Genomic DNA, 21,021 nt, shown 5'->3' with positions numbered 1-21,021 from the left:
GCCAAACCGCTGCGCCACCCAGGGATCCCTAAAGAAATATTTAAAGGTGAAGAGTTGTTATCTGCCTTTCAAACAGTTCACCAAAAAATACACATATAAGTATGTGTGTGTGTGTGTATGTAAATAAATAAAGCAAATATACAGTTAAAGCTATATATACTTAACTATGTAGGTAAATCAAAATGTTAATTGTTGAATTGAGGTGGAATGTATATGGATATTCATTTTACTACTTTAACTTTTCTGTATATTTGAAGTTTTTCATCATGGTAAGGTGGGCAGGAAACACACACAGCTTTACAAATCACTTAACCCCAAACTAAAGGTATTAGTTATATGTGCATTTCCATTTCAATAGGAGCCAGAAGATAGCACCTTTGGGCAACATGGCTTGACAGGCAAGGGCCATGAAGGGGTCTTGCATTTTGAGACTGTAGTAGCCTGAAGTTGAACTTCCTTGTACATTTTAGTCCAGTAAATTATTCTCAAGCAATTGCCTTTGCCAGACTTATGCTTTTTGTTGAAACTACAGAAAAACCCACATTAGTTAGGTCTATCATTACTTTACCTTCTCAAACAAAACCTCGCTATAAAATCTACTTCCTTTTTTTTAAAATAAGATTTTATTTTTTATTCATGAGAGACACAGAGAGAGACGCAGAAACATAGACAGAGGGAGAAGCAAGTTCCCTGTGGGGAGCCTGATGCAAGACTTGATCCCAGGACCCCAGGATCATGACCTGAGCTTAGGGCAAATGCTCAACCACTGAGCCACCCAGGCGACCCTAAAACTTCCTTTTTTTTTTTTTTTTTTTTTTAAGATTTTGTTTATTTATTCATGAGAGAGAGAGGTAAAGACACAGGCAGAGGGAGAAGCAGGCTCCTGACGTGGGACTCGATTGGATCCCAGGTCTCCGGGATCATGCCCTAAAACTTACTTCCAAAATCTGTTCAACTTTGTCCCCATACCACATGACACATACCAGAACTAGAGACTAAAATTAAATGAATGGGGACCTGAGCTGAGGATCCCTGGGGATCTCAGGGTTGTGAGATTAAGCTCTGCATAGGGCTCCAAACTGGGTGTGGAGACTACTAAAGATTTTCTCTCTCTCTCTCTGCCCCTCCCCCCACACAATGGCAATCTCTCAAAAAAAATTTGTTTTAATTAAAAATGTTTTAAGGCAGCCTGAGTGGCTCAGGGGTTTAGCACCACCTTCAGCCCCTTCTCCCTCTGCCTGTGTCTCTGCCTCTCTCTCTCTCTCTCTCTGTCTCTCATGAATAAATAAAATCTTTAAAAAAAAAAAAGTTTCAGATTTTTTTTTAGATTTTTTTAAATTTATTTTTATTTATTCATGATAAAGAGAGAGAGAGAGAGAGAGAGAGAGAGGCAGAGACACCGGCAGAGGGAGAGGGAGAAGCAGGCTCCATGCCAGGAGCCCCACGCGGGACTCGATCCCTGGACTCCAGAATTGCGCCCTGGGCCAAAGGCTGGCGCAAAACCGCTGAGCCACCCAGGGATCCCCCTAGATAATGTTTTTTAAACTGTTAGCAACATCAAGATTTCCATTCCTTTAAATGTTTTATTTCTAGAGCTGGGAAAATGACTTATTTCTAGTCCAATGGTCCCTGAAAATAAGAAAAGCATAAATGCTGTAACCTCTCCACTTATATAGGCCTAGACAGTTTTATAACTAGCACATACAAATATTTTCCCAATAAGATGATTATCATCTATGGTTCAAAATAATAGCTGACACCTGGTACTTAAATATCAAGCACTATTCTAAGTAGTTCACATAATTTCTCTTATTTAATCCTCATAAGAATCCTGGAAAGTAGGTACTATTATTATTCCCATTTATAGATGATGAAACTGAGGCTTACAGGTAATTCTTACCTAGAATGAGTTTGCCAAACACTTAAGAGATTACATTTCAAATACCGGCTAAACCAGTCATGCATGAATTCTAATCAACGTTAAGACTGCCTGGAAAAGATGTTTAAATATAATCATCAATTCCAATGCAAAGCTTTCATATTGAATATAAAGTCGGTTTTGCTCAATTATGCCACGTTCTCTTACTGGCAAAGGGAGTGGTGAAAGGTCTTATTACTTGTTTTTAACTGGAAATGTTTCTGATAGTCCCCTAAACTCTTAACGAAACCAGAAGCATATGAAAACTGGACAAATTCCACTCCTCCACCTCACCCTCAGGTATCTTGTTTTTAGTTTTCTAAGCCTTTTGGATCATGTTAAAATTACTGTTTTAAAAATCAATTCTGGGGATCCCTGAGTGGCGCAGCGGTTTGGCGCCTGCCTTTGGCCCAGGGCGCGATCCTGGAGACCCAGGATCGAATCCCACATCGGGCTCCCGGTGCATGGAGCCTGCTTCTCCCTCTGCCTATGTCTCTGCCTCTCTCTCTTTCTCTCTGTGGCTATCATAAATAAATAAAAATTTTAAAAATTAAAAAAAAAAAAATCAACTCTGCTCATGGACACCAACTGGATAAACTGATGGCTCAACTCCCAGGGCAGAGGAATGACTGTAGCAGGCTAGAGGAGAATGCTCCTGGAAGTCACCCAAAATGTCCTAGATTAATTTATTTAAATCGAATTCATTCATGCACGTATAAGGGTCCAATTTCTGTCTTCTCCAAGACCAGCCCACAGACTCAGTCTTTCTTGAGTTCTGAAAGTGGGTGGCACACAATTTCAGCTACCTTACATCGTAATGCTAATCCTAACTCTTGTGGGCATCTCTTGTCACCATCTGCTTTGAGCACCTAGCATAGTACTAAATATAGACAATGCAAAAATTCAGTAACTACTTTTTTTATTAGGCTTTCTGGCTCAACGTACATTGGCACTGGTTGCGGCTGATAATCTCCCTCAGATTCTCCTTTGATTCACTTTTTGGCAACTAGGAAAACAGTTCTTCCAGGAGTAAGAGCCACACAGTAAAATAACTCCAGTCCTATAGAGTCTAGGGTTTTTCTATTTTGTCAAATGTAAATAAGTCCAAATGGGATTAGTGCTCCCTTCATCTTGACGCAAAAATAGGTTTTTCCCATCTTCACTAAGGCTTACACTTCCTCATTTTGTGACTTTTTATTTTAAGTATGAATACTTCAACTCTGGTGTCACTTTAGACCTAAAGCAACTCTTATATTTACAAGTGTGGCCAGAGGTCATGGCCACAAAATTTAATAAAATGCTTGCTGAATCCAAACGGACTATACTTCTACCTCTTGGAGTCAATGAATCATCAAATGACCATAAGGTGAAGAGGCCAAACAACTATTACACATCATAAGCAGCTCACTGCTTTTTGTCATTCATCTGAAACCAGTAGGTGGTGTGCTCATAATCCTTAAAGATATTTATGAAGAGGCTACCTGCCATGTGTGTGTGTTGGGGGGGGGGGGGGGATGCTGAAAGCAGTAAGCCAATCCCACAAGGTTGGGGGCTAGATAACATCCCTTCCAAATTGAAGATTCTGGAAAGTTGAATTTGTCAGAAAGCACAGGACAGCATTCAATTTCTCTCAGGTCACCAGTGCCTGTGTAATTCTGTAGTTCCCCCAGGACCCTTCAACATTACCTGCATTTGGGCCACTGAGTTACTTACCGGTCATCTCATTATTAAAGACAAGTTACCGTGAAGCGACAGCTCAGACACTTACATAACCCAAGTAAAATACAAGAGTCATGATGGATTACTGAGAAAATACTGTATGCATTATACAAAATTGTGTGGTGATGTTACACAGAGCTTCTGAATTCCCAAAGCCCTGCTGCCCCTATGTTCAGGTTAATGAGGAAGAGACTGGACTATAAAAAAATCAGTTCCTAGTACAAATTCGCACTGAGATTTTGGAACACATCCAATTTCCATAGCGACTGCATAAAGTACACCAGCATAGTAGAAATCAATATATCTGAAATTAGGACAGCAAGCATCCTCAGTGTAAGTAAAAGAAACAAACAAAAATCTGGTAGTCACAGTATCTGCTTTTTTTTTTTTTTTCCTCCACAGGTTCAGAATGAAAGAAATCTCACAGTCTCAGACTCCTCATTCTTTAAAGTCTCCTGTCACCAGGTCACGTCTTCCAAAGCCTTACTATACGATCTTGCTTTCTAGACTTATTTTTCCAGTTGCATTAAGAATTTATTTGTGATTTCCCACAGTTGACAGTGATTTTAAGTGCTTGCCCCAAAACGTCACAGGAACATATTATGTTTTCTATAGGATCCATCCGGAGCTCTTGAATTCGAGGTTGGTGCGAGGAAAGATAAAAGAAAGGAGTTAGGGGACTTTCATGAACAGGGGGAAGAGAAAAGAGCGGTGCCTGTGCTCTAAGGGTGATCGCGACCCCTGCCTTAGAGGGGAAGCCTTTGAGCCCCCCGCTCCGAACAGCCGTAAGAAGAGGTCCTCCAGCCCTCGGCCACGAAGCTCCTGGGCTGGAGGCTGATCAGTACCCGGTAACCTCCAGGCACCTCAGCTCCGGACCTCAACGACAGCCACCCTCGGTTCTGAGGCCAGCCAGAAGCGCCCGGCCGCTTTCCCACCCCCTACCCGAACTCACAGCCAGTCTCCTTCTTGATCTCCTCGAGCTCTTCGTCCCGCAGTAACGTGGAAGCCCGAGAACCCATCACCGAAGCGGGAGCTCCTGAGGGAGCAGGGGCTCCTGAAGCAACGACGGCAGCGGGAGGGAGGGAAGAGGGAGGGAGAAAGGCCCAGGGGTCAAGAAGCGAGAGGGCAGTATTTCTACTGCGGACCCGGGAGGGAACCCAGGGGTGGCAAGAGGGGGAGAGGGCGGTCCCCGAGAACCAGCCAATAAGGAGTGAGGCTGCGCCCGGCCCAGGAGCCGACGTCGACGCTTCCAGCACCAGCCCCCGAATGAATCAGCCCAGCGCAGGGCCGGGTATTCCTAAGGACGGGCCACGCCCCCGGAAGCGTGATGTCACCGGCCTTAAAAAGGCAATGCCACTCTGGCTCTAGCGACCGCAATTAAAAGGGCAACGCCTTCGACCCACAGTTTTACAATGAACTAACCGGCTTGCCGACAAAGTAGCCAACCCGTTTCTCACAGAACTCTAAACCTGGAAGCGCCACCCCCAGGTGGCAGGGATTGCAGAGAGAAACTATAAAAATAGACCAAACGTCTCTTGGGGCGACTCTAGGGTGTGTCTCTTGGGAACTGCATGCTGGGAGTTCCACCTCCTCCTTTTCTCTGGAGGTCCTCCCGCCTCCTGCCGCTGGGGGCGCTCGGGAGCCGGCGTCCTGGCCGCGCGCCGATTGGCTCGTCCGGGAACAGCCGGGACCTCGGGTTCCGCCCTGCTGGCGTCCGCGTCTGCGTGGGGGCTTTCGGGGGGGGGGGGGGTGTACTTCTTCGTTTTTTCCCAGCTGTGTCGTTTGATAACCGTCAACGCCGGCTTCGAACTCCCGAGAGTTCTTCCTTAACAGCAGTACTGAAGCTCGAGGAAGGCACCATTTGGCTGAAATTGAGACAAGATTTCCCAACTTCCTTCGGGGGAAAAAAAATAACGGTGGACGAGATTCAATTCCTAGCGTATGGCCCGCCGTCTATTTGAAGTTTCTTATTTTGCCCTAAAAATGAGGACTTTTGCATTTTATTTTTATATTTTTGTTTTCTTGAAAATGTTTAAGCCATTCGTTAACTAATTTAACCCTCTCCGGTGAAGTTGTTTTCCTGTGGCTTCATAGTGCCTTTCCACCCCTCCCCCTCCCCCTCCCCATCCCCCACCCTTCGTGGGTTGCTTTGTGCATAACCGATTTGAGATACGGAAGAACCAAATTCTGACCACTGTAATTTAGTCCCTCAACTACTCTTAAGCTTTGCCTAAGGCCAAGGTTCTAGTCTCACTGAGTTGTTTTCATGACTGACCTGCTCTTCTTGTCTATCTAGTGTCCTCTCCCTTCAGATGCGCTCAATTGGCAGCCAGATTGCTCATGCACACGTTGTGATAATTCTAAGTCACCTATGCTTTGGTTGGTAACAGTGTCAAACTCTGGAAATGTTGTTAACGTACAAGAGGCCAGAAGAACTTAGATCCCAGATATTTCTGGGTGAGCAGCTTGTGGCCGCATGTATTGGCAGATATTTTGCCAACGATAGTTTTTAAATTATTTTAGTTTCTTTCCTTCCTTCCTTTATTTATTTGGGTTCGTGTTAGGATATACGTATGACCATTTAAGAACCTCTGAAATGTCCTGCTTGTTCTAAATGAAAGGTAGTATTACCCCATTTTAAAGACAACCCAAACATAGGGTGCCTGAAGTCTTATGGGCTTTCAGTTTCCCATGTGTAAATCAGAATTGGTGCTTGCAATGGTCCTTTTCTCTTTATCGTTCTAAAAAGATGAGCAAAACTGAATTATTCTCATATTTTTCTTTTTCTTGTCCCTTCCAGGCATGGGGAAAGGGAAAATAGCCTCGTTTCCCAAAAATATTGTTTAAATCATAGACCTCTTTTATTTTCAAGTGTTTGGTTACTTAAAGAAGATTATTTGAAGACTGCTTTTGGAATCAAATAGCATGGATCCCAGCAGTGACTACCATTTCCTCAATCAGATTTTGTGGAGAAGGGTGAAACTCACGTTGGTTTGTGGCATCTTTGAGGGAGTACTCCAGCATGTGGACCCTAACAAGATTGTTGTCCTGAAGAAAGGTCTCTTTACTTGTTATTATCTTCTCCCTTTTAAGAAATTAGTAGTTAAATTTGGATGATGGCTCTGGGGCTTCATTAGCAAGTGGTAGGGAGGCATTCCTATTTCAGGGAAAAGGTAGGAGGAAGAATAGAATGTTTATTTTCCCCTAACAGAAAAAATGGTTGCATCTGTGGGCTTGTCCTCACATACTTTTATTATCATGACAGTGGAAATTTTCAATGTATGGATTCTTTTTCATTGGGTACTTTTCTTACCGTATGCATCTTGAAGTTAAAAATAACCACTCTACTAGAGAGAATTTTGGCTTCAACAGACAAATTCAGACAGTAAGGGATTAATTTTTGTCATGCAAAAGGAAGTCCAGAGATTGGCTGCTGAGGAATAGTGCAGTGGCTCATAGATGCCAGGAGGAACCAGGTGTCTTGTAGGTTTTACCACCTCTAATCATGTATTATCCTCATAGTTACACCTACCAGCTTCAGTTCTGTTCATGGTAAGGGATGCTACACAGGAACAGCCAAGTGGAAGAGATGCATAGGGCAAAGTCTGTGGGGGCTCAGAGTTTCCATGCACCCCTGGGTGTACCACTCTCCTACTTCCTACATGTACTCACTTTTAAGCTCCAATATACAATTTTTATTCAGCTAGAATATTGACCCGGCTAGGGTAGTTGTTTACCTGGCATTAAATTTTTTTTTTTTTTCCTGGCATTAAGTTTTAAGTTCACAATTGAAACATGTATAAATGGCATTTGAGAGATTGGTGTTACTGTTATAAGTTAAAATAGACCTTTGTGAACCAGTGTGGGACTATACCAAATTTTTACAATATTAATTCATTCGGTAATCATTTATTGGTAGTTTTGTATCACAGGCACTGTGATAGATACCAGGGATATAGATAAGAATAACATAGTCCTTGTCCTTAAAAAACTTAGTCTAGTAAGGAAACAGATGAGGAAGTAGAGATGTATAATGCAGTGTAATATCCTTTCTAATATAGAGATGCACAAGATGCTATGGAAACACAACGATTCAGTTAATTTAGTTCTGGGAGTGGTACGGTTAGGCTAGTGGGGAATGTATCCCAAACGGGTAAGATTTAACTGGGTGGGAAAAAGAGGGAAGGAAGCCAGTGGTTCTTAAACTTTATCTGTATATGAGAATCACCTGGGGGACTTGTTAAAATCACAGAATACTGGGCCACCCTCCAGGAGTTTCTGATTCTTTTTTTTTTTTTTTTAAGATTTTATTTATTCATAGAGACACAGAGAGAGGCAGAGACACAGGCAGAGGGAGAAGCAGGCTCCATGCAGAGAGCCTGACGTGGGACTCCACCCCGGGTCTCCAGGATCACACCCTGGGCTGCAGGCAGCGCTAAACTGCTGCGCCACCGGGGCTGCCCGAGTTTCTGATTCTTAAGGTCTGGGGTGGGGCCCAAGAATCTACATTTCTAACAAGTTTCCTGGTGCTGCTGATGCTCAGCTGGAGAACCATAGTTTTTCACAGACGTAGCAACATGTACAAAATATGTAGAGATATGAAAACTTGGTTCATTCAGAAAATGTAAGTAAATTTCTGTATGGGGATATAGTGAGACTTAAGGCTGGAGAAGGAGGTATGGGACTGATCGGAAGGCCTTAACATATAGTATTTGGATGCTTCTGAAAGCCATGAGGAACAGTTTGAAGGATTTTTATTTTTTAATAGGCTCTAGCCTGAACTCATGACTGTGTGATCGAGTTGCTTGCTCTACTGACCAAGCCAGCAAGACGCCCCACAATTTGAAGGATTTTTAAGTGGGAGGCATCTAAGTTTTTGAGCTTGTTACCTGAAATTTTTAATGCTATGTTTGTTAGGAACCCTGTTCAGCTGCTGGAAACCTATGTCAAACAGCTTAAACAAAGCAGGAGTTTATTCTCTTATATAAAGGAAGGCAGCCCTCCCAAGGCTTCTGTGGGTCTTCCCAGAGTTGGCAGAGATCCAAGATTCTTCATCTTTCTGCTCTACTGTCTACATGCAAACCTCAAGATCATGTGATGGCTGGTAGAAGTTACATATGGGAGGAAAAGGGGTAGGGAGGTGTTCTCCCAGATGAGACCGTCCTCTTCAAGAGATGCCCTGGAGATCCAGGAAGCCACCACTGTCTGTGGAGAGATTACGCTCGTTGCCAGCCTGAAAGAATGGCATTGAGTTGACAACAATTAAGATATGCTACATGCTTGTTCAACAAAGCATTCAGTCTAAATGAAATATTTTTAAAAAATATTTATCCATTCATGAGAGACGCACAGAGGGAGGCAAAGACAGGCAGAGGGAGAAGCAGGCTCCATGCAGGGAGCCCGATGTGGTACTAGATCCTGGGACTCCAGGATCATGCCCTGAGCCGAAGGCAGACACTTCAACCACTGAGCCACGCAGGTGTCCCTAATGGCTAAACTTTTATTTAAATTTTTTTCTTTTTTCTTTTTTTCTTTTTTTAAAGATTTTATTTATTCATGAAAGACAGAGAGAGAGAGAGGCAGAGACACAGGCAGAGGGAGAAGCAGGCTCCATGCAGGGAGCCTGATGTGGGACTCGATCCCAGGACTCCAAGATCATGCCCTGGGCTGAAGGCAGATGCTCAACCTCTGAGCCACCCAGGCATCCCTTTTTTTTCTTTTTTTAGAGAGAGTGTGCATGCGAGCAGGAGGGAAAAGGGAGAGAGAGTATCTTAAGCAGGTTCCATACTCAGTGCACAGCTGAGATGGGGCTCTATCTCAGGACCCTAAAATCATGACCTGAGCTGACGTCAAGAGAAGGACATTTAACTGACTGAGCCACCCAGGGACCCCTATTAGCTAAACATTTTAAAGCAAAAAGCTTTAAAGACTTAAAAATATTAAAAATAATAATAATAAGTAAATAAAAATATTTATTATAGGGGTCTCTTGGGGCTCAGTCAGTTAAATGTCTGCCTTCAGCTCAGGTCATGATCCCAGAGTCCTGGGATGGAGTCCTACATTGGGCTCCCTGCTCAGTGAGGAGTCTGCCTCTCCCTCTCCCTCTGCCCCTTCCTATGCTCATGCTCTCTCTCTCAAATGAATGAATAAAATCTTAAAATAAAAATATTTATTATATTTTATAATTATAAAATAAAATTTTTGTCTATTATGTAATTATACATTTTTACAAAATATAAAATACAATATAATACTTATAATTTGTAATTATTTTCATAGTAGTTCCTATAACTGAAATTATTAGGTAAAAATTACAGATACTTGAAATATATTTTTTCAAGATTTTATTTAATTTTTTTGAAAGAGAGTAAGAGGGATCCCTGGGTGGCGCAACGGTTTGGCGCCTGCCTTTGGCCCAGGGCGCGGTCCTGGATATCTGGGATCGAATCCCACGTCAGGCTCCCAGTGCATGGAGCCTGCTTCTCCCTCTGCCTGTGTCTCTGCCTCTCTCTCTCTCACTGTGTGCCTATCATAAATAAAAGTTTAAAAAAAAAAATTAAAAAAAAAAAAAGAGAGTAAGAAAGAGATAGCAAGCAGGCAGAAGGGCAGAGGAGAGGGACAAGCAGACTCCCTCCTGAGAGAGGAGCCTGACACAGGACATGATCCCAGGACCCTGGGATTACGACCCAAGCCAGAGGAAGACTCCCAACCGACTGAGCCACCCAGGTGCCCCTACTTTAAATATTTTGACGCATATTTCCAAATAGTTTTTCAAAAGGATTGTGTCTTTTTACTTTACTACTAGTAATGTATGAGTGAAATACAGTAAATCTAAGATTGGATTTTTTAAAAAATGGTGATGTTTATATTTCCTAAGTTTTTGCTAGTTTTATAGGTAGAAAGTGGTGTTTCATCTTGGCATGTTAAGAAAATATTCCTAAGGAAGTTGAACATATTTCTTTACACTTGTTTACTAATTTTATGTACTATTTGAACAAAGCAGGGAGTATTTTCACTATGACAGCTATGTGAAGGAAGGACTCTAGTAGAGAGAAACTAGAGGGAAAGAACATAGACAGATCTTGACAATCAACAGATCCAATAAAGGAAATATGAGGGCAGCCCCGGTGGTGCAGTGGTTTAGTGCCGCCTGCAGCCCAGGACATGATCCTGGAGAACCGGGATTGAGTCTCGCGTTGGGCTCCCTGCATGGAGCCTGCTTCTCTCTCTGCCTCTCTCTCTCTCTCTCTCTCTGTCTCTCTGTCTCTATGAATAAATAAAATCTTAAAAAAAGGAAACATGATGGGGGTCAGAGCTAAGGCTCAGCAAGGAATGGAAAAGAGAAGACAGATTTTATTATTTTTTCAAATTTTAGAAATACATAAGAGATGGGATAAGTAACTGGTAATCAATATGCTGAGAGAAATAAGTCAATCAGAGAAGGACAAACATATGGTCTCATTCATTTGGGGAATATAAAAATAGTGAAAGGGAATAAAGGGGAAAGAAAAAATGAGTGGGAAATATCAGAAAGGGAGACAGAACATGAGAGACTCCTACCTCTGGGAAACGAATTAGGTAGGGGTGGTGGAAGGGGAGATGGGCGGGGGTGGGGATGACTGGGTGACAGGCACTGAGGGGGGCACTTGGGATGAGCACTGGGTGTTATTCTATATCTTGGCAAATTGAACACCAATAAAAAATAAATTTATTTAAAAAATTAGATAATTAAAGAGCAATGGAAGGGTTCCTGGGTGGCTCAGTCAGGTAAGCATCTGACTTGACTTTGACTCGGGTCATGAGATGGAGCCCCATGTGTGTTCTGCACTGAGGGTAGAGCCTGCTTAAGATTCTCTCTCTCCCTCTGCACCTCCCTAGCCCCGTATGTGCACTGTCTCTCTCAAATAAATAAATAAATATCAATGGAAAATGACTACTACATTTCTGACTCAGAAGATTAGGTATATAGTACGGTTATTAATTGATAGAAATGTAAAGAGGAGGGATCCCTGGGTGGCGCAGTGGTTTGGCACCTGCCTTTGGCCCAGGGCGCGATCCTGGAGACCCGGGATCGAATCCCACATCAGGCTCCCGGTGCATGGAGCCTGCTTCTCCCTCTGCCTGTGTCTCTGCCTCTCTCTCTCTCTCTCTGTGACTATCATAAATAAATGAAAATTAAAAAAAAAAATTAAAAAAAAAAAGAAATGTAAAGAAATTTGTTGGTTACTGGGAGAAGATAATGATTTCAGTTTGAGATCTTACAGCAAGTCGGCTGTTAGTTGGAAATGTGAGTGGAGCTCTGAGAAATAATCTGTGCTGTAGAAACTGGATGTTCAGGGCACCTGGCTGGCTCAGTCCAAAGAGCATGTGACTCTTGATTTCAGGATTGTGAGTTTGAGCTCCATGTTAGGTAGAGATTTCTTTAATATAAGTAGGGATTATTTATATTTAAATATATGTATATACACATATAGGAAATCAGGATGTCAGAGGTGGTGGAGGCAGTTGAAGAGACAGGAAAGAGCAAATAAGAGAGACAATATGACATTGGTTCAGAGTTGTGTATTAAAACACGTGAGGCCTGGGTTTGAATCCTAACTCTGTCTTTTATTAGCAATGTGAACTTGAGCAACTTATTCAACCTTTCTGAGTCTCAGATTCCTCCCTATCAGAGATAATGAAATGCCTCTCTCGTTATACTACTGGAGAATTAAATGTGGGCAAATAATTAGCATGGTGCCAGCTCTGAGTTGGTGCTCAGTATGGTAGCTCTAGGAAATTAGTAGGAAAAGAACTAAATTTGAAGTGTGTCCGATATGCCAAAAAAGAAAGGGAGAGAACAGTATTTGCCAAAAGATACATGGGAGCCAAGGGTGATAAGACTTAGAAACTTTTTTTTTTTTTGATTTGAAAAATAGTTGTGATTTTTAACCTCAGTAAAAAGACTTTCAGTGGAATAGTGAGGGTGAAACTATTATTTTGGATTGCTGCACAATATAGAAATATACAGCCACTGGGAGCACTTAAATCTAGAGAAATGATACCATACTGTAGTTATGACATTTAAACTTCTTGTAACTCTTACATGCTCACAGTAGTAGCCCTATATTTGGGCCAGGAGTTAGATTATTGTCCTTGACCATATTTTCTAGCAAGTAGCATGGCATGAAACAGGGTATGGACTCTAGAAGTAGTCAGCTGCCTTAAAATTTTATCTGAAATTAGGTGTGGTAAAAATCAATAGAAATATAATAAATAGGGCAGCTCCGGTGGCTTAGCCGTTTAGCACCGCCTTCAGCGCAGGGTGTGATCCTGGAGACCCGGGAGTCCCTTGTCAGGCTCCCAGCATGGAGCCTGCTTCTCCTTCTGCCTGTGTCTGTCTGTCTGTCTCTCACTCTAATAAATAAATTAAAAATCTTTAAAAAATATAATAAATAGTTCTTAGCATCAAGGCCTTAGAATATTCTTTTTTTTTAATATTTTTTACTTATTCTTTTAAGAGAGAGCAAGCGAGTGAGAACATGGCAGTGGAGAGGGGCAGAGCGAGAAGTAGGCTCTCTGCTGAGCAGGGAACCCAACTCGGTCGGGTCCTGAGATCCTGACCTGAGCTGAAGTCAGACGCTTAATCAACTGAGCCACCAAAGTGTCCCTAAGATGTTCTCGGAAGAATTTAAGTTCACCATCCTGCTGCTGCCCTTTACGTTCTTGGACCATTCTAAGGTTCCCTCTATTCTCTGTCCTACTTGTTTCAAGGCTATAGCTTTGTAGCCTATTATTAACTCTTCATTTCTTGGGGAAAATAATTTGGAGATTTTTGTAAAACTCAGGTATGACACTTTTTTAAAAAGATGTATTTATTTATTTTAGAGAGAATGAGTGGATGGAGGGACAAAGGAAGAGGGGAAGGGAGAGAATCCTCAAACAGACTGTGCACTGAGTGCAGAGACAAATGCAGGGCTCAGTCCCAGGACCCCGATAACCTGACCTGAGCCAAAATCAAGAGTCAGACACTAAGCCAACTGTGCCACCGTGGTGCCCCTAGATATGGCATTTTTGAGAGGCATTATTTTCTTATGATTTTTACTAACTAAATGAATCATTTTCTATAACAGTGAAGAATGTAGAGACTGGTCGGAGCGTTCCAGGAGTAAAGATGTTTTTTGGGTACGAGATTGTGAACGGTGAGAGCTGCGTGTTTCCTGACTGTGGATATTGGGATTTGTAGTAGTAGTAAACCCACTGCTCTGCTTCATTCCAGTTTTTGAAAAACTGAGATGCTGTATTGCCTTTAATATTGCATTGATGAACTCTTACAGTGGGTATTGGCGAATTGACCTTTATCTTAATTTTTTTGGTGTGTAATATGAACAGAATGTCATAAAGAGTTTTAATCATCTAGGGTTTACAATGTGAGAACTGCGGGTGCCCGTTACTAGACACTCAACCAGTGGGCAGTTAAGAATCTGAACAGAAAGGAATTGTCTTGCTCAGCAATTGAATTTAACACTACAGAGTCAAAGTATATTCACAGCCCCTTATATAAAACCCTGGAGTCCAAATGTTTCAGAATTCAGAAACCTGGATTTTTGGAAAACAACACTATATACTCTTTATATTATGTAACATCTCAAGCAGGTTTGGGAAGCACTCTGTAATAAAACATTTCTACAGGGAAATGTGCAGATAATCATTCTAAATGGAATAAACTAGGACCATAAATAGTATGTCAGTTAGGTTTTGCTGCCAAAAGAGTTACAGACAATTTTTAGTTTTCAGAGAGTTTTGGATTTTGGAATTGCAAGACATAGCTCTGTTCTTTATTTCTGCCAGCAAAAGCCATTTAGCAAGAGTAGGTCTAACTGTTTGCCAAAAGGAGTAAATATGGAAGCTCTTCTGGTCAGTTGCTGCAGATAAGCCAATTAGGATAAAAGAAAAGGGAAGCAAGAACTGTTCTTATTTTCAAGAATTCAAAAGCAGAAAGCCCTCCAAGAAGGAGTAAAGATCAGTCTGGGATGGAGGAGTGAGGAGAACAAGAGATCTGGGACCTTAAAGACCTATTCATTTCTTACCTACAGGAAAGGACTCCTGTAGACCAGAGACTACTGCTGCTTGAAAGATTACTTTGTTTTATGAGATAAGTAGAATTAAGAGAGAAATGAAAATTCACCAAAATAATGACTGTCCCTCCAGACCTACTTCAAGACACACAGTTTTAGCCACCTACCGTTCCTTTCTGACTGAGTATGCTACTATAAACACTCTCTATCCCTTGAACACCTTTTTATAATGGCTCTGAGGGTGGTAGTAGTAGTAGGATTCTTTTTTTTTTTTTTAAGGTTTTATTTATTCATGAGAGACACAGAGAGAGAAAGGCAGAGACACTGGCAGAGGGAGAAGCAGGCTCCATGCAGGGAGCCCGATGTGGGACTCGATTCCGGGTCTCCAGGATCACGCCGTGGGCTGAAGGTGGCGCTAAACCGTTGAGCCACCCGGGCTGCCCAGTAGTAGGATTCTTTTTTTTTTTTTTTAAGAATTTATTTTTAAGTGATCTCTATACATAACATAGGGCTTGAACTTGAAACCCCAAGATCAAGAGTTGCATGCTCTACCAGCTAAGCTAGCCAGGTGCCCCATAGTTGAATTCTTACTGTATTTTAACTGTTAGCCTCTGCACTGCATCAGAGCTCTGGACTGAACAAAGGTAGGCTGTGAATGGGTTTGTAAAGAGAAGCAAAGGAATCACTACTTTTAAAAAAAAAGGAATCACATCACTACTACCATCTCCCTAACTTAAGCAGAGCCTGTTGACCAGCTTTGTGAACTGTACACATGGATTTCATCTCTTCCTAAATTCTTTCTCAAGACTTGGCTTTTGTTCATAATTTTTAAGTTCAAAGAACAGGCTTCTCCTTCTTTTCCCTGTGGTTCAGTCAGCCCTAGATTGATACTTTTTCCCCCTCTTCCTGAAAAGCACTTTGAATAAAAATTATTAAAATGAATAATACTAACTGAAATTTAAATAAAACCTTGAAATAAAAATAAATTTAAAAAATAAAATGAAAAATAATTGACTAGTCAGTATTTTTAGTGACTTTCACTTTCTCTGCCCCAGACTCAACAACACCCAGATAGCACAGGGGAAAGAAACATTTGAAACATAGTGGGCCCTGAGTGGATCCTCTCTGAATAGTACCTAAGTATACTTAACTGACTTTAAAATGCCATTAATTATAAAGTTCATTATTTTCGCATCTCAAGAAAGAAAACGTAGCTGCCAATTAAATTGTCATGTACTTAACTGTAAATCATATCTGATTTTGGAGCTGTTTAAAATGTGCACCTTAGAATCAATGGTATACAATATTATCCTACATTCCCTGCACTGTTAGGTTAAAAATAAAATTTTTCAGAATCTGTGGAATATTTCATATTTCTTTTGTGATTTCTAGTCTAGCTTTAATTGCCTTTCATGTCACTGAACTGTTTCAATTAGCAATAATCACGCCTCAGATAAATCTCATTGGCTACGACACTGCCACTGTACAAAATTCATGTCACTGAATTGTTAGTACACCAGCCTGTGAGAGTGAAAGGGACAGATTTGTGAATGGTCTGAGAGAAAATCCCCAAACACTACACAGTGGGAGGGAAGATGCATTATAGTGGGAACGAATAGGAAAGAAAATATATCTCTTGAACAAATCTGCATGATGACAAAGGTGCCCTGTTAAGAGCTTTCTTATCCTGCTGAATGACCAAAGAAGCTAGGTAGGAATATAGTATTAGATGTCTTCAGGACTTTGGATAGGCTCCTCTGCTCTATTTATTCCTGGCCAATGAAGGCCTCTGTGGGCTAACATTTCATTTCCAATTATTACTTGTGGTACCTAGTCATCAGACTGTGAGTATAAGGAGACAGGGAAGTGGTTAATTGCTTTCAGATTGGAAACTCTGTTGGAAGCCATTTGGTTGTTTTACAGTGGAACTACTGGATGAAGTGGAACAAGGTGCAATGAGAGAAAAGACATCTTCTGTCAGGTATAGTGAAATAATTTTCTTAATTATGATTTTACCCAAATGTACACATTAGGGTAGAAAGACTTAACACTAATTCATTAGCTATGTAATTCCTCAAATGGCCTGAGGTAATAGAAATGAGAAGAAATAGGTGGATGTTTTCTTCCATCTTTAGATGGTATCTTCAAATCAATGTAAAAACAGTGGATGAGTGAGTCCTCTATGAAATGGAGGTCCAGATTCCTTACCATTGATATGTGGCAAAATCTGTGTACACATCAACAACAAAGAACAAGTTCATCAGAGTGTTGTTTTTTTGTAAGCATAGTGTAAATACAGAAAGAACCAGGATGGATAAAGATGAAGACCTAAACATATGTGAGCCTCTTTCTCTTGGCTCTGAGGCACCAGCCACCACCCTGCGGAATGACCTCAAATACAGCCCATCAGGTAAGTACTGGGGCTCTGAATTGTCTGAGTTCTTTTTATTGTGGTACAGAACCCTTGAGAGTTGGCATAACTCCAACTTAAGGTTCTATATGGAATCCTCAGCTAGGCCATTGTTTCTAGGCTCTGAATTAAGACAAAATATTGTGATTTATTTATTTTTATTTTATTTTATTTTATTTTATTTTATTTTATTTTATTTTTTTAAAGATTTATTTATTTATGATAGACAGAGAGAGAGAGAGGCAGAGACACAGGCAGAGGGAGAAGCAAGCTCCATGCTGGGAGCCTGACGTGGGACTCGATCCCAGGTCTCCAGGATCACACCCTGGGCCAAAGGCAGGCGCTAAACCGCTGAGCCACCCGAGGATCCCCCATTTATTTATTTAATAATTGAGGTTACAAGGGTAAACTACATGCCAGACATTGAGGATACCAAAGTGTGGTATCTCTGCCCTGCCTTCATTGAGCTCTGGTGCAAGAAACAGACACTAAATAAGAAAAGGAGCATAACATACAGTATGTTACTGCCAAATGCTAAGGAGAAAAAAGAAGCGTGTGAAAAGAGTGGTTTTATAATTTTAGGGTGTTAAGGATAGACCTCACAAAAATGAGAACATTTGAGCAAAGGCCTGAAGGAAATAAGGGATTGAGTTGTATGGATATCTGAGAAATGTTTGTGGTTGCTTTTTTTTTTTTTTTTTCAAGATTTATTTATTTGACAGAGAGGAGCACAGCAGGCAGAGGGAGAAGGAGAAGCAGGCTTCCCACTGAGCAAGGTTCCTCATGCAGGACTCAATCCCAGGACCTTTGGATCATGACCCAAGCCGAAGGCAAATGCTTAACCAACTAAGGCACCCAGATGCCCCAGGAAATTTTTTTTAAAGATTTTATTTATTTATTTATTCATGAGAGATGGAGAGAGAGAGAGAGGCAGAGACACAGGCAGAGGGAGAAAGAGAGAGAGAGGCAGAGACACAGGCAGAGGGAGAAGCAGGCTCCACAGAGTGAGCCCAATGTGGGACTCTATCCGGGGACTCCAGGATCACGCCCTGGGCCAAAGGCAGGTGCTAAACCGCCGAGCCACCCAGGGATCCCGGAAATGTTTTTTAGGCAGAAAAAAGAAGGAATATAAAGGCCCTGAGATAGGAACATGTTAGGATCTTGAAGGAACAGCGAGATCAGAGTGATTGGTGTAGCTGGAGCAAGGAGAGAAGCAATTGGAGATGAAGTGGGACAGGCATTTCATGGAGAACATTGTAGATCATTGTAGGGACTCAAGCTTCTACTCTGAAGTCAGAAGAGAAACCATTGGAAGATTTTTGGTTTTATCATTTCTCTAATGACTAAGTATATTAAAGATCTTTTCTTATTTACTAGCTGAATATCTTTGGTGAATTGTCTGTTTATATCTTTTGTGCATCTTCTTGTTGGACTGTTATTATTCAGTGTTGAGAGTTCTTTATATATCCTGGACATAAATCTTTTCTCACATACATGCTTTACAAATATTTCTTCAAGTCTGCAATTTGTCTTTTTTAAATTTTTTTTTGGTTTGTCTTTTTATTCTAAATTATCTCTCAAAGAGCAGACATTTTTAATTTTGAAAAAGTGCAGTTTATCCACTTTTTTTCTTTTATGAATTGTGCTTTTGATATCCTATCTACAAAATTTTTTCCTGACTCAGTCACAAAGATTTTCTCCTATGTTTTCTTCTAGAGGCTTCATGGTTTTAGCCTACCTTCAGGCCTGGAATCCATTTTTAGTTCATTTTTATACATGATGTGAAATATAGATCAACAAATTTCTTTACATATATATATTTTTAAGATTTTCTTTTTTTATTTGAGAGAAAGAGAGCACAAGCAGTGGGGAGAAGTAGAGAGAGAAGCAGACTCCCCACTGAGCAGTGAACCCAACTTGTGGCTCCATCCCAGGACCCTGAGATCATGACCTGAGCCAAAGGCAGACGCTTAACCACTTAACTGACTGGGCCACCCAGGTGCCCCCAAGTATGTGTCTCTGTCTGTCCTTCTTTCTTTTTGCATATGGATAGCCAATTGTTCCAGCATCCTTTGTTGACTGTATTTTCTCCATTCAATTACTTTTGCACCTTTGTCAAAAATTAGTTGTCTATGTATGTGTAGGTTCATTTCTGGACACTATACTCTGTTATAGTGATCTTTTTACACCAACCCTAGACTGTTTACTGGGTTTTGTTCGTTTTTTTAGACTGTTTTGTTTACTGTTGTTTGATGATAGAGCTTAAATCTGGTAATGTTAGTTCTCCAACTTTGTTCTTTTTCAGAGTTTTTTGGCTATTCTGTGCTCTTTGCATTCCCCTATGAATTTTAGAATCAGAATGCCAATGTCTATAAAAAAAAAAAAAACCCACTGGAGTTTTTACTGGAATCACAATGAATTGATAGATCAATTTAGGGAATATTGGTCTCTTAACTATATTGAATATCCCAACCCAATATATCCCTCCATGAGATCTTAAATTTCTCAACAGCATTTTGTAGTTCTTGGCATATAAGTCTTATAAATCTTTTGCTGTGTTTATCCCTATTTCATATTTTATGCTATTATAAATAGCATTTTTAAAAATACTTCTACTTCCAGGCAGCCCAGGTGGCTCAGCTGTTTAGTGCTGCCTTCGCCCCAGGGTGTGATCCTGGAGACCCGGGATTGAGTCCCACATCAGGCTCCCTGCATGGAGCCTGCTTCTCCCTCTGCCTATGTCTCTGCCTCTCTCTCTCTCTCTCTCTCTCTCTCTCTCTCTGTCTCTCATGAATAAATAAATAAAATCTTAAAAAACAATACTTCTACTTCCTATTGGATAGTTTTGAGCAGAAGAACAACATGATCTGACTTCTGTTTTAACAAAGTTACTCTAGATATTATATGGATATTGAGAGGAGGACGAAGGTAAAAGCATGAATGCTTGTTAGACTATTGAAATAATTTTAAGGCAAGTTGATATGGTGGCTTGGACTCTCGTGGTAGCCATATGTTGGTAAAAAGTGGTGGGATTCTGGATGTATGTTGAGGTGTAGCCAACACAGTGTACTGGTATATTAATGTGGTTTTGAGTGAAAGAGGAGAATCAAGGGTGACTTCAGGGGCTTCAGTCTGAGTAGCCTGAAGTATGGATTGCTATTCAGCTGACATGGGAACAGTTCTGGACAGAATAGGTTTTGGGAAGATGATTAAGAGTTTAGGTCCACCTAAGTTTGAATGTCAGACTAGAGAGTAGGAGAAAGGTCTGAGATGGAGATAGAAATGCAAAAGTTAGCTGATAAATGATATTTACAGCCTTGAGACTAGATGAAATCACCAAGAGAGTGAGTGTGGATAGAGAAAGAGGTGTGCAGACTGTCTTTTGCCACTCCAACGTTTTAGAGGTTGGAGATGAAGAAAAAATGTTATGCTATACCTCTAACCTTTTAAATAAATGATTTTATTTTTACTTATTTTCAAAAAGATTTTATTTATTTATTCATGAGAGACACATTTATTTATTCATGGCAGAGGGAGAAGCAGGCTCCTTGAGGGGAGCCCGATTCGTGACTTGATCCCAGGACCCCAGGATCATGACCCAAGCCAAAGGCGTAGACGCCCAATCTCTGCGCCACTGAGGCATCCCTAAATAAACGATTTTAAAACATAATTAAGGACCCAGAGAATTCCAGACGTGTGGATTATGGCCCATCTCCAGGCCTAATTTTATTTTAAACCATTATTTTTTATTACGAACATGTTTTTAAAAAGTACATGTCTTAAAATATTTAAGATGTAAATCTACGAGGAGGGAAACATTACTGGATGTTCACAGGAAATGATTAAATAGTTGTATTCATAAGATTTTCACTGGTGAGGCTTTTGTTTATTCTCATTTGGGAAACAGGATGCTAGAG

The 21,021-nt window shown here is 41.0% G+C and overlaps 2 protein-coding genes and 1 pseudogene across 21 annotated transcripts in view; 1 reads left to right on the top strand and 2 right to left on the bottom strand.

Moving 5' to 3' along the window:
* Positions 1 to 5,244, bottom strand: part of CHP1 (calcineurin like EF-hand protein 1) — a 47,976-nt gene extending 42,732 nt beyond the window's left edge. The window contains exons 1-2 of one of the 2 annotated variants that reach the window (XM_077880704.1): positions 5,060 to 5,244; positions 4,590 to 4,691 (exon numbers count right to left, since the gene is read on the bottom strand). In XM_077880704.1, the coding sequence (XP_077736830.1) occupies positions 4,590 to 4,656 (67 nt within the window). In that variant the 5' untranslated portion in view covers positions 4,657 to 4,691; positions 5,060 to 5,244. Of the gene's footprint in view, positions 1 to 4,589; positions 4,982 to 5,059 lie in introns of those variants that run through there. The other variant, XM_077880703.1, reaches the window with a different exon arrangement.
* The window catches only part of EXD1 (exonuclease 3'-5' domain containing 1), a 36,685-nt gene continuing 20,857 nt past the window's right edge, over positions 5,194 to 21,021 (top strand). Inside the window, exons 1-8 of one of the 19 annotated variants that reach the window (XM_077880675.1) lie at positions 5,415 to 5,576; positions 5,934 to 6,094; positions 6,599 to 6,695; positions 13,750 to 13,818; positions 14,713 to 14,878; positions 14,974 to 15,103; positions 16,618 to 16,675; positions 16,983 to 17,104. In XM_077880675.1, the coding sequence (XP_077736801.1) occupies positions 15,043 to 15,103; positions 16,618 to 16,675; positions 16,983 to 17,104 (241 nt within the window). In that variant the 5' untranslated portion in view covers positions 5,415 to 5,576; positions 5,934 to 6,094; positions 6,599 to 6,695; ... (1 more) ...; positions 14,713 to 14,878; positions 14,974 to 15,042. Of the gene's footprint in view, positions 5,577 to 5,603; positions 6,095 to 6,509; positions 6,696 to 8,302; positions 9,117 to 13,749; positions 13,819 to 14,712; positions 14,879 to 14,973; positions 15,104 to 15,123; positions 15,142 to 16,617; positions 16,676 to 16,982; positions 17,105 to 21,021 lie in introns of those variants that run through there. The other 18 variants (XM_077880676.1, XM_077880671.1, XM_077880668.1 and 15 more) reach the window with 18 other exon arrangements.
* Positions 16,119 to 16,187, bottom strand: LOC144303675 (U4 spliceosomal RNA; annotated as a pseudogene).

The sequence above is a fragment of the Canis aureus genome, chromosome 32 (assembly GCF_053574225.1).
Source record: "Canis aureus isolate CA01 chromosome 32, VMU_Caureus_v.1.0, whole genome shotgun sequence".
Taxonomy (NCBI): domain Eukaryota; kingdom Metazoa; phylum Chordata; class Mammalia; order Carnivora; family Canidae; genus Canis; species Canis aureus.
This window is presented reverse-complemented; position numbering and strand designations above follow the sequence as displayed.